Below are 13548 nucleotides of genomic sequence, written 5' to 3' on the forward strand. Positions count from 1 at the left end.
ACAGTCACACTTCCAGTTGCAGTGCAGGTGAACAAATCTAGTATACAAGTTGAACCTCTCTGGCCCAGAAACATCTGTGGTCCACCACAAAGAGCCCTTGCTGTGGAGGTTGCTAGTGGCCAGGACTGGAGCCAGTCCAGTGCAATCCATAGGTCCAAGGTCCTCTAACAGAGCCCACAAGCCTGAACCTCCCTGGTCCAGCAAACTCCCTTGTTCAGGACAGATCAGCTCCTGAGGGAGCCGGAAGAGCTAGGTCCAAGCTCTATCCAGTATGGACAAGCCTACACATGTTCCCCCCGGGAGATATGCATTTGCAGTATCTTGGGGGTCGGGGAAGGGGGAATAAAACCCACTGCATCTTGTCCAAAACTGAACAGCATATTAATGCTAGAGCTGGTTTTAAAACTCAAGAGCTTCCAACTACCATTCCTGTGCTGATTAGACCAGGCTGCTTCCCCATTGAAATAATATAGGGAGAGCACATTCTTAACTATAAGCCAATCCCTAACAAAAAAATAGAACACTGAGTTTTGCCTTCTGTATTTTTTTTCTAGAAACATGGAGAAAATGAAGTTATATTGTGTTATCTAATGGCTGAAACTTTTTTTCAGTTCAAGATCGTTTTTAATGCCCTGATGGAGTCAGCTTCACATAAAGGGAGAAAGAAATATGAGAGCAGAACAGACAATCAAGGGTCAATAGCTGAATGCTTTTTTTTTAAAAGAAGACATATTAGCTGTCTTAGAAAAGTCAAATTTAGATCAGCTACTTTATGTATTTATAGTTATGAGATCTAAGAGAATTCACTCAAACCTTGAATTGTCTAACAAAGCTCTTACATCATGTCAACTGCATAAGCATTAAACCTATAAAAATTTTGACCCTCTAGTAAGCACATAAGAAAGTAAGCTGACTAGCCTGCCATTTACCCAGTGGATTCATTTTCATGCTGAAAAACATATGTCATGCTTACCCAGAAGAGAGAGAAATAGAGATACTTATCTAGAGCAAGATGAACTGCAACTGAAGTGGCTTCTTAAGAGCCATTTGCTTCTAATTATTCTCATGTAAAGCATAATAGAACAGTAAATATATGCAGATAATTAATTACAAACATACTCATTCCCAGTTTGTTTCCTTAATTTTAAAATTCTCCTGTGATTTTAATTAGGTGAGCAGAGACAAATGTGTGAAGAAACCCATGGAACTGCTTTTGTTCACTGTAGCTCGCTCTCCTGAGGGCTTTTTCAAACACTCGGAAACACAGCTCATGGGTATCATTTAACATTCTGTGCTGCACACAAATCCAACTTTGTAACAGAGAATTCTTATCCTTTAGCATTTCTTCTGAAGACGCTCACCTTTGATTCAGAATCCAGCTACAAGTTGAACCTCTCTAGCCTGGCAATCCCTGGTATGGCAACATCCAGGGTCTGGCATGATTTGTTGGCCACTTCTCACGAGTGTGGCCAAGTTTCTTGTGGTCCCATAAAGTTTGTTTACAGACACCAGTCCTGGCTCTCAGTGTTCTGTGCTGTTATTTAGCTCTAGTTTACACCGAGTCTTCTAAGAGACTAGCCAGCAGTGGCAGTGTTGGTAATGCTAGTACAGAATAGTGACTTCCCATAAATCAGCAAATTCTGTGGTTCTGCACTGGTCAGGTCCCAAGAGTACCGGACAAGAGAGGTTCAACTTGTTTTTGTTCTCTGAACACTTTTCGAGCTCTGGAGCTCCTAAACTTCCAACCCCCATTTTTTTTCCCCTGACAGAGCAATACCCTGCCAAGAATCTATGAACACACACACTACTTTCTCCCCCTTTTTTTGGATCCAGGAGTGGTGGAGGAGTAACAAAGTTCCTGAAACGGGCTGCTCTGAAACACATCCAGAATACAAATGTAGCTGCTCCAGTGTCTATGACAAGTGACCATCATATCCACACCACCAATGTGCATCTTTCTGACTGAGGACTCCCAATAACACTGTCTGCCTGCCTGCCCTGCTACTCCCCAACCACAGCATTACTTGGGAAATACATCATAGGGAAGGCACCTCGAGAGGTCATCGAGTCCAGTCCCCTGCACTCACAGCAGGACCTAGCATCATCTCTGACAGATTATTTTTTTAACCTTTTACCCTTAAAAAAAAATACAAACAGACCTTGGAAAGGCCCCCTCAAGGATTGAGCTCACGCTTCTGGGATTACAAGGCCAATGCTGTAACCACAGTGCCTGCCTGAAACTTGAGTGAGTTTAAGTGGGAGGTGTTTGTGTGTTGGCTTTTTCCACTCTCTCATCCCAGCCAGCCAAACCTGTGGCAAGCAGAGTGTCTGGTGGATGCAGCTATTTGACCCATATCTAGAACTTCATTTGTCACTCAGAAGTTATACCTCTGTGAGCCAAAGAATAGTGACCTTCCACATTTAATCTACGACTAGGACTATTTATCCAAGGCTGTGGCATGGTACGGGAGTGCTGGGGCACATCCACACATTGTGGGCCAACACACTACACCTCTGGGGCCTGGGATGCTCTGCAATCCCTCACACATTAGGCCAAATCTACACTAAAGGAGAAGGTCTGATTAAGATACACAACTTCAGCTATGTTAATTACATACCTGGAACTGACATACCTTAATTTGAGCTTCTACACCATATCCACGGCAGAAGGTTGATGGGAGCAAATGCTTCTGCTGACTTCCCTTACTCCAAACAAGAAGCAGGAGTATTGGTATCATTAGGGGCACCCTGTGGGTTCAATTTAGGGCATCCCTACCAGACACAATAAATCGAACTCTGGAAGATTGACCACAGCAGCACTGATTATCTCCGTAGTGAAGATGTGGCTGTAATCTGTGCTGGTATTCTGGCACAAAATGTCATATCTAATGATATGTGTTGTGTAATGTGATTGCCTTCCTCTTCTTGCTTCATACCCAGCAGTCAGTAAGCGTTGGTGCAAGGAACTAGAGTATACAGAAGTCCTTTTTGCAAATACTTAGTCTCTCCACTGTCAAAACTCTTTCAGTACCTCCTTCTGACGCCTACTGAAGTCCTGTCACACCTTGATTACACATGGAAATCAGTTCTACTCTCCGTGCTCCATGTTTGGTTAACTCTACCAATCAGATTAATTCAAACATAACAGTATGTTGTAATTAATGATTATTGTTTTTCCAGACTCTGTATCTTTGCCCTTTTATTCTGTTCTGATAAATCAAGACTTTAGTAACTGCAACGAGATGTTGGGGACACAAAGCTATTCAAATATTTTAAGAAAAATCAGTCAAGTAGCACCTTAAAGACTAGCAAAATAATTTATTAGGTGAGCTTTCGTTATGGTCTCAAGAAGTGGGTCTGTCCCACCAAAGCTCACCTAATAAATTATTTTGCTAGTCTTTAAAGTGTGACTTGACTGCTTTTTGTTTTGATAGTATATAGATTAGCATGGCCCCCTCTCTGTTACTATTCAAATATTTTAGGGTTAGTGAAATGCCAGTACAAGATGAATTATCTTCTCTGGTCCAGCAACATGTTGTCCAACATTGATTTTTAGTTAGGCGGATGACCGCTTATTGTGGGCATGGCCAAGTTTCCCATGGTCCCATACCGTTTGTTTATAGCCACCAATACTGTCTCTCAGTGCTCTGTGCTGTTATTTAGGTCTAACTTACCCCTAACTATCTCCTGAGAAACCAGTAAGCAGTGGAAGTGTTGGTAATGCTGCTAGACAATATTGACCTTCCGTGGTTCGGAAAACTCTCTGGTTCAGCATCAATCGGGTCCTGGGGGTGCTGAACTAATGAGTTTCAGCTTGTAGTGTATTTGGAAGGGAGGGAGAAAAGATTGTTTTCTAATTAAAATCCATTTTAAGTGCAAATTAAGTCTATATTTGTCAGCTAGGTGGAAGAATTTCAAAGAAGGATTGTAAATAGTGAAGGATTTATTTGGGGTGGGAATGGTGAGAGGCCTGCAGAAACTGCCATATTTTTATTTTATTTGTAATGAATCCTAAACTACTTGAGAAAATGTATTCGTCTCCCAAGGGAGGAAGGGAAAAGACTTATGTACTCTACAGTAGAATTTGTTTCCTTCACCTAATATTAGACACTAGATTCTTTTAAGAATAGTTGTGCATGTGTTTTATTCAATCTACACTTTGAATGAAAAATGCAGTCCATTTCATAATTCAATTTTCTTTGAGCAATAAACCCACCTGAGCCAGTTCAGCGCTGCTGAGATGCCTGTCACTGTTTATATCCAAATACTTAAACATATCTTCAACTAACAAGCGCTTCTGGGATGTTCTGTCCTCTATAGGGCTGCTCAGCTGGTTGCGGCGATGAGCCTGAAGGTCCAGGAGCATGCTTTTAAGACGGTTGTAGTTTGCCATTGTGCAAGTGTCACCTGAAAGAGAAAACTGCATTACTTGACCATGTATTTTTACTTTGATCTGTGTGAAGGGCTGAACTTCTAAAGGGAAAAAATAAGGCACAATCAAAGACAGCCTGTCTATGCAGACATTCGCTCTCAGATGCTATGATTCAGGGAGATCTTACAGTCATTCCCTGCTGTAATAACTAGCATTTTTTATTAATCCTACCTTCAGAGAAGCTCTATACAAGAATATGTTCAAGATTACACAGCTTTTGTTAGCAGTCAAATTATACCTCTATTATGCAACATTTTATTGCCCTTATATAAATTCATGGTGTGCGCACATCTTGAATACTGCTTACAGATATGGTCACCTCATCTCATAAAAGATATATCGGCACTGGTAAATGTTCAAAAAAAAGGTCAACAAAATAATTAGGGGTTTGGAATGGGTCCCGTATGAAGATTACAAAGAATGGGATTATTCAGTTTCGAAAAAAAGGTGACTAAGCAGGGATATGATAGAGGTCTATAAAATGATGACTGGTGTGGAAAAAAGCAAATCAGGAAAAGTTATTTACTTGTTCCTATAACTAAAGAACTAGGGTCACCAAATGAAATTAATGGGTGGTAGGTTTAAAATAATCTCCATCCACATTAAAATTTCCTCTACATATTCCTTAACAATGATTATGAAATACATACATCCAATAATTATAAGTAAAATATTACATTCTAGCAAGTCTGAGTTTACAGAGATTTCTGATCATAAATAAATGCCACTCTAGAGTTTTCTACCATGTGACAGTGGCATTACTCTGCCTAAAAACTCTAATGCTTTTTGGCAAATGAGGCATGAAACAGACAGTGACACTGAGTATTTTATCTCACTGGCAATGTGCTATAAAGGAGAGAACTGTGTATCTATCACAAGATAAAAAATCGGCCACCAGGAAGATAACAAAGGTCTACAACCTTAAAGACCTAAATGCAGCTGAGGTGTCATGGCACTGATTGTACCTATCATCTTCTGTGTGACTGAAGCAGAAAGTGGTCATGCTAACCCCTGAGATATGAGCCAGCAGAGGGCCAGATTATGCTTTCAGTAATAATGGCGGCCTCAGTGCAATTATTCTGAAGTGATATTGGGCTATTTGAGCAAAGAATAAGACTCAATCTTTATGACCTAGAAATTCCTATTGAGGCAGAATGAAGGGCAGTTCTCCAGTAACTTCCACCTGTGTGGGACTGTAGAGTATCTTACTCTGATTTAAGAGGCTTGTGCTTGAGGCTCCTATTCAGTTTAATCCTTGACAACATCAGCTTTTAAAAAACTTTTCAATGTAATTCCTTCTTAGGGATCTGTTTGTAGCATAAGCAGAAATTACTTATGTAGATCTGAAGTACAGCAAGACCACACTAATCCAAATAAAATCTTCCCTAGGGAGGAAGCTCTTTCCAGGACAGACTTGCCATGCTCTTTGCTGCTGGGTTACAACATTTGGTGGGTCACTTTGGCTATGTCTAATGGTGGGTACTATTTTAGGATATGGCAGTATCCCAAAATAGCTGCCTGCACCTAAGAAACATGCCCATTATCTTGAAATGGTTTTCACGATAACGGGCATGCTATTCCGGCACCCCTGTACTCTTCCTTGTATGCTAAGCTTGTCTTGTAGATACAGCCTTTGATGGGAGAAAATGGCAGAAGGTAATAAGGAGCCTTCCCCTCTTGGGCCCCACTCCAACCAAAAACTGGGTTAATATTGCATGTGGGATTTTCTTTTCAGCAGACACATCCATTCGGAATATTTTTCGCACATCTGTGCTCAGAGCCACTAAAAATACTATGAGTCTATTAGTTATAAGGCATACCAGCAGGACCTATCTTCATTGCTTCAGGTGGCATTTTTCAATCAGTGTCCTAGGAAGAGCCATGCTGAGACTAATATCAACAAGACACTTTGGATGTCTTTTCTCCTTCAGCCAGCTCCCTACATCTTCTGAAGGTCTCCCCCAGCCCTGCATGGATACAGACCACTCCAGAGCCTGCCATAAAAAAATCCAGCAGTGACCAGGATGACTGCTGGAGAGTGATGCAAAACATTTCCTCTCTTTTTAGTTATTTCCAGAAAGCTCCTAGCTTTTCCTTCTTTTAATCTAGGAATGAGTGCCTGAACTTTTACACTTCTGCTTACCCTGTTGTGCGAACACTGGGTTGCCAATTATCTCTTTTGTTTATTTATCGTACTGTACTTTTTCCATCAGATCAATTGAGTCCCATTCTGTGCAAAGCACCCAGATCTCCATTTCTTTCTGTCACACACTTTAGTTATAGAAATATCAACTTCCTCACCCATCACAATCAAAGAGCTTTGCTGTCCTGATATCTTTTGGCTTTGACTACTGCAGAGCTGCTCTCTCTCCATTTCCAGATGAGAGCCACAAGTAGGAAAAAAGAAACCTGTCTGGTTTGCTTCCAGATGATTTAAAATCCATCTTATTATTTTAAGTTGCCCATTTGGTGACCCTGAAACTCAATTTGTCTAAACAACTCTGTCCTTCAGGATCATAATAATTTACTCAGTTGTTCAGGGCAGGTTTTGGAAGGTGTAAAGTCTGTGAAGCATAAATCCACATACTGAAAACCTTCATTGAAGCCAATGCAGATCTTTCAATGGACCTCGTATCTGTCCCCCAATTAAGAAGATCGTACAATCGATTCATTCATTGAGGAACATCCATCCTCTGCACTCACTGAGGCAGTAGTCCTGGTGTAAAAGTCATTAAGGGATCATGTAATTAAAAATTGCATCATAATTCATATGCAGAAGAGGGCAAATAAGGTTTCATGGGAACTATAAAAGGTGACACAAACATAATATAGGAATGCTATGAATATTCGAATATAATTTTTGTATGTAAGTGACACTTCTTTACCCATGTATAGTGCCTTTCATACTGAGAGGTATCATAGTGACTAACAAAATAGTAGTTAATGAAGTGAAGCACCATTAATTAAAGCAAGGCAAGTAAGAGCTCTCCTTCTCATCACACCATGGGGGCAGTATTCCCTCTAAGGTTTTTCCTTCCATGGGCAGAATAAATTTTGTCACATGCTCCAAGGCATGTGCAGATGTACTCCACCCATAGAAACACACGCTGCCCACTGTGGGTGGCTGTGGGCACTCTGCTAAGTAGCTGGGTGGCACCTGACTGTCTCCTGGGCAGCCACCCAAGCGCTCAGCTGAAAGGGAACACTGCATGAGGGACACACAAAAGTTAAAGGAAGGTGCTGCTCCCGTTGATTTCACAAAGCCCTTTACCACGGACTCTCATGGAGCTAACATGCTACAGATATGGTAGCTGCAGTAGCCGCACAACCCCATGCCTGAGCCCCATCAGTACATACGTGGGGCAGCTAACGCATTGCTGCCTGTGCTACTGTAGTTATGCTACTATTTTTAGCACGTCAATAAGAGTATGTCAAAAAGCTGCCATGTAAAATCTCAGCTTCAAGGCATGGCGAGATTATGGAGAAACCGATGCCATTCTGGCTAATGAACTGACTTAGTGATCTAATCAATCTTACACAGACACCCCTGGCAGGGAATCCAACCCCTAGCTCCTCACCAAGATCTAGCCTGAGAGTGAGTCAATGGCAGAACTCATGAATCTCATTTCTGTACTCGAGTCATGCTTTCCAATTTATTGTCCTTAAAATGGATAAACCGTCTGACTTCTACTTAATCACCCTAGAATGGCTTGGAATTTGGCAACAGTGTAAACCTCGAGCCATGACACTCCTTTTTTGCAAAATTGATTTGATGTGGTTCAGTGCCATAAATGATGTGACTTGAGCGAAAAACAGAACACGTCTACATCAGTAAAGAAAACCTTCAACAATGTGTCAATACAATAAAATACATCAAATATGAAAGAAAAGGGAAAACTGCACCAAAGTGTCATTGTTATAACAGAAGCCTGCTTGGAACACGTTGCCAGAGGAAGCAGAGCAGACATTCACAGGGAACGAGTGTTTGAACACAAACACCATGGGGCCTGGCATAGCTTGTCTTTTGAAACACTCTGGCACTAATTGGATGCTTCGTTAGTTGTATAAATACAACTAAGCAATTAGAATTCTGAATAACTGGGTTCCTGGAAGGGATCTGCTAGGCAGAGAACTCACTTCACAACACCATCAGCTATCAACCAATGTCATTTTTTGCATGTTAGTGTGTTTTCTAGCCCAAGGAAGTCTCATCTGCTCAGCCTGCTGCCATCGGCCATTAGAGCTGGTTTTTAAAACAACACTTCCTCCTACACATACCCAGAACACACCGACATATCCACATGGTGCCCCTTCCAATTATTTATGTGTATTGTTGGGTAGGCATAAACATCAGAACTGCACATGGCGCCAAATTATGGGTATGCACAAATTTCAGCAGCATGTGCATGGCACTAGGATTTTCTAAAGGGATTTCTATATGCCAAGCACTCCTCTCCCATGGCCCAAGCAGCTGCAGTTTTAAGAGGTGCCCCTTTGTTATTTTCCTGTTGATACTGCAAGGAATTATCAAATGGAAACTTAGCAGTTCATCACACCTTGCCTCATCCTCTGAGGAGCCCATTCTCAACCAATGTGGTGCTCGTATCCTACAGAATGTGTATTATGCAGATTTGACCACACGCAAGATTTGAAACTGTAGTCCTTAAATTGCAGCGCAGAACAATCCCACAACACACCATAGTGGAGACCAGAGAAAGTAGGCAACAGCCACTAGCAGCAACTTCCATAGGCTTTGCAAATCCTATCACATCCACCAAAGTGCATGTAGAAGAACATCATGTTGCTTTTACTTCTACTCCTGCTGCTATAACCATTGTGGGACACACTGTCTATGCCCAGCAAAGACCTGAACAGCATGATGGCATCATGCTACTGACTACAAACCACAGACAACTAATATTATTTAACATCATCGTTACTTCACTATCTTTTCCTCTGGTTTAAATGAGTACAAGCTGACCACACTAGGATAAGAAACAGCAGCAGCACCAGTGGCATTTCCTGTCAGCTGAAGGAGAAGCAAACTGCACAATGACTGGAGAAAGGGGAGATGATGACAATTTAATTAAAAGAAATGGGGCAAACTCCTATCCCTAGAAACAGGCCTAGGGCATCTTTGATATGGACATTTAAGCAACAGAACCCTATTTTTGAGGTCTCTCCCCAGAGACTACCCTCCTCCCTCAAATAGTGAAACGTGAAGATACTGTTTAACCACCTGGAAGGAGGCAGTGTTTGGTGAACCCTGCTAGCCTTTGCCAAGAGAACCTAGCCCCATGTATTTGTGTCTGTTGAATCACCAGGAGCAGTGCAGGTCCCATAAAATGAGCATGAGGGTTGTACACTCAGCTAAGAAGACTTGATACAGTAAAAATCAACCCAAACTTTTTGCAAAAAACTTTAGGCTACACCTACACTATGAAATAAATTCAATTTTATTAAAATATATTTTGTAATGCTGAGTTTTATGAATTTGAATTTGAGTATCCTCACCTCCCCACAAAGTCGACTTACTGCTGCCTCACTCAGTCGCCAAACACTGATCCTATCCCACAAGTTCCCTCAGCCCCAGAGCATTCTGGGTATTTTCACTGGTGCAGTATGGGGAAAAAGATGCTCCACAAGTAGTTGTGGGTGTGTAATGTCATCTTCCCACATTGCATTGCTCTCATTCTCTTCCCGGGGAAAGCTAATGGCCATTTTTCCAGAAGAGAAGAAGAAAAAGTAGGGAATCACAATGTGTATGTTCTTGGACATCACCCAGATGATTATACCATATCAGCTGGTCCCTCAGCTACTTTTCCCTCCTTGGAACCCTAGTGTGGAATAACCTGTGTTAAGGAACCTATTTGATAAGGAATTTGCCAAAAGATATGAAGATTAGAAAGAAAGCATCAACAAGATCTCCAAATTAACTGAAATCTCTTGCTTTTATAACTGAATTATCAAAGATTTTACAAAAAGCAGCAAACAGCCATTTTTTCAGAGTGAAATAAGTAAAAATAGGGTGTCACAGGGCAAGGAAAGCCAAATAGGTAGGCTTCAGAAGGTTTAGTGTGCCATACAGGGGGGCTTCAGACTGTGTAGTGTGCCAGGCAGCTGGCCTTCCAGCCACTCCCCCGTCCATTGAATTCACAAACTTCATCCCTGAAAATATTACAGGAACAATGCAAAGTTTGAAGAAAGAGAAGGATTGTAAAAATTGGGAAAAAAGACATTTTCTGATGCACGATTTTTGGCTTCCAACTACACTACACAAACGTGTCCAACGCAGGGGATGGAGCTCACCGAATTTCCACGTGCATGGGTGGTTGTGTGGTGTCTTGGTTCAAGGGCCAGTTGAAATGGTCCCTTCAGTGTTGCTCTGGTGGGAGGGCCAGCCCCAGTGGAATGAGGGGGGTCAGCCCCTGCACAGTAAATTAGGGGTGTGTCATGGAGTGTGGGGTTGTTGGCTGAAGGACCAGTTGAAATAGTCCCTTCAGTGTTGCTCAGGTGGGGGGCCAATTCCCAGGCCTATGGCTCTGTCCCAGCTCCTCCCACTTCCTCCCAGAGCTTGAATAGCCACAAACAGCTGATTCACAGCCTTCCAGCTTTGTAAGGGAGAAGGAAGAGTAGGAGCTGTGGGACTCCAGGACCCCAGTGCTTGAGAGATGTGTGGGAGAGGAGAGTAGATGGGGGTCTGCAGGCCACAAGTAGAGCCCCAGTGGGCTGCATGTGGTCTATGGGCCTTATGTTGCCTGCCACTGATCTTAGGCATAGCCTTGGGAAAAGGAAACCCATTTTTAGCCTGAATGGAGTCAGGTGTGTGGATTCCCCAATAATCATCTTTTCTACTGTTTCCTCAAGAATTTTTCTCTGTACCCTGATTATGGTTTTCTGGATTGATAGCTGTAACAGCCTTGTTTGATCTAACTCCACAGCTGGTTGCCATGTTAAATATAAACACAATGGACTGCACCATATGGCTGAAGAGTGACAGATATTTCTCAATTCTCCATTAAAAAATTCTCAAAGCATTTAAAGAAATGATAAAGAAGACTTATTAAGGCGCATGAGCAACACAAGCCTCCTCTCCATTCCTCACACAAACAGACAACACCCCAGGCAGTCCACATTAGTTTGTGGGAGTCTCTCCTAAGGACCTGAAGTTAGAACTGGACCCAAACAACATGACCATGTTTTATTAAAATTACAAATCAGTTTGAAGCAAAAAAACTCAAATATTGATTTTCAAAATCCAAACCTCAATGGAGGTCTCTTTTGCAAATGATCCTCCTCTTTACAACTGGTCAAACCAAAGCCCTGGAGTCAAATTCCTCTGAGCTCAGGGTGTCCAAAAATCTACATTTGGATTCATATTTTGAGCCTCTCTCAAATTAAAATGCTATTTCAACCTTTCTCCAGGTATGAATGGAGCCACACAAGGTATCCGTCACTCTATTGCATACTCAGTTGCATGCAATAGAATGAAGGACACTTGCTTCCTTCATGTAGTAAATAAATGGCAATGACAGTTAAGTTAGCAATGCTGAAGTGTCTTTGCTTTCTCTACTCTACAAAGGAGTGACCTTAAGTCTTTTGTCCCCACTGAGGCTGCTAGCAGTCCCAGATTGGTGGCGGTTGTACTGACTTTACTAAGGACAGCTTTGGCATTCTTATCATTTCTCCCTCTCTCCTCCCTGTCTTCAATGCACATATAATCTTCTTACATTGCACCTGGAATCCAGTAGCTTTACCTACTAAGCACTCAAGCTCTCTCCAGGTTTTTGGAAGCGCTATTCATTTGTATGCGGTTGTTGTTTTTTGTCCAGGTATAACCACAGCTCTTAAACAAAAAAGAATCACAAAAATATTTATGCCCTCTCACATATCCCAATTCTGGACTCCACTCTAAGTGCCCTCTGGTAGTTTCCTTTATGACGTGAACTCCTCATGAGCAGTTTTCATCTTGGAATATTCTCATCAGTAAGTCTTGCTGAAAGATACCTCATGGCTTGTTAGTAGCTCCTGGGGACTCTGACTGCTTTTTTAATTGGAACTCAGTTTAGATACTTCAGACTGACAGGATTTATGTTCTCAGTGACTTCTCCTTTAGGATATTGGCCTCTAAAATGGGGAGGGCGGAAATTCTACTGTTTTTCCAAGCTGAGCTTTGAGGAAATTGTCTCTACCTGTTGTGTAAGAAATCCAGAAGTATGGAAAGTATTATATGGGTTAGGTACTTTCATGGCCCCCATTACTGAAGTATCTGAATGTCTCAATGCATTTATCTTCTCCACATTGCTGTTATCTCAGTTTTGCAGATGGGGAATTAAGGGTATGTCTGTACGTACCAGGAGATCAACCTGGACAGGGTCAGAGAGGTAGCTGTGTTAGTCTGTATCTTCGAGAACAACAAGAAGTCCTGTGGCACCTTATAGACTAACGGATATTTTGGAGCATAAGCTTTCGTGGGCAAAGACCCACTTTATCAGATGCAAAGGGGGAGGGGTTTCCACAGGGATGTTTAAAGAGTAGGGTCCCAGAGCTGACAAGGTCTATTCAGAAGGTGGAAATGGCCCATTATCAGTAGTATGTATCAAAAGAGGAAAAAACAAGTCATATCAGACAGGGGGATGAGGCCTATTGTCACTGTCTAAGGGGGAGATATGAACACCCTGGGTAGAGGAGCTGTTTTTGTAAGGGGTCAGCCACTCCCAGTCTCTGTTTAATCCTTGGTTGATGGAGTCAAATTTGCAAATAAATTTCAGCTCAGAGATTTCTCTCCATCTGATTTATTCCTTTATATAGAGATTGTCCCACCTAAGGAAGTGAGGAAACAGATTGACAGAGCCAGCTGTGTACCCAGAAGCTGCCTGCTACAAGACAGGCCTTGTAAGGAAAACAAGAGAACGCCACTGGCCGTCACCTACAGCCCCTACCTAAGGCCTCTCCAACACATCATCAGTGATCTGCAACCCATCCTGAGCAATGATTCTTCACTCTCACAGACCTTGGGAGGCAGGCCTGTCCTTGCCTACAGACAGCCTGCCAACCTTAAACAGTCTCACCAGCAACTATAGGTCACAACATAGTAACTCTAAACCTGGAACCAA

At 42.1% G+C, this 13548-nt stretch overlaps 1 protein-coding gene across 1 annotated transcript in view; it reads right to left on the reverse strand.

Moving 5' to 3' along the window:
* FSTL4 (follistatin like 4) overlaps positions 1–13548 on the reverse strand; it is a 490670-nt gene that overhangs the window by 228441 nt on the left and 248681 nt on the right. Inside the window, exon 4 of the mRNA XM_075009751.1 lies at positions 4217–4407. Coding sequence (XP_074865852.1) covers positions 4217–4407 — 191 coding nt within the window. The remainder of the gene's footprint in view (positions 1–4216; positions 4408–13548) is intronic.

The sequence above is a fragment of the Carettochelys insculpta genome, chromosome 15 (genome assembly GCF_033958435.1).
Source record: "Carettochelys insculpta isolate YL-2023 chromosome 15, ASM3395843v1, whole genome shotgun sequence".
Classification (NCBI taxonomy): Eukaryota; Metazoa; Chordata; order Testudines; family Carettochelyidae; genus Carettochelys; species Carettochelys insculpta.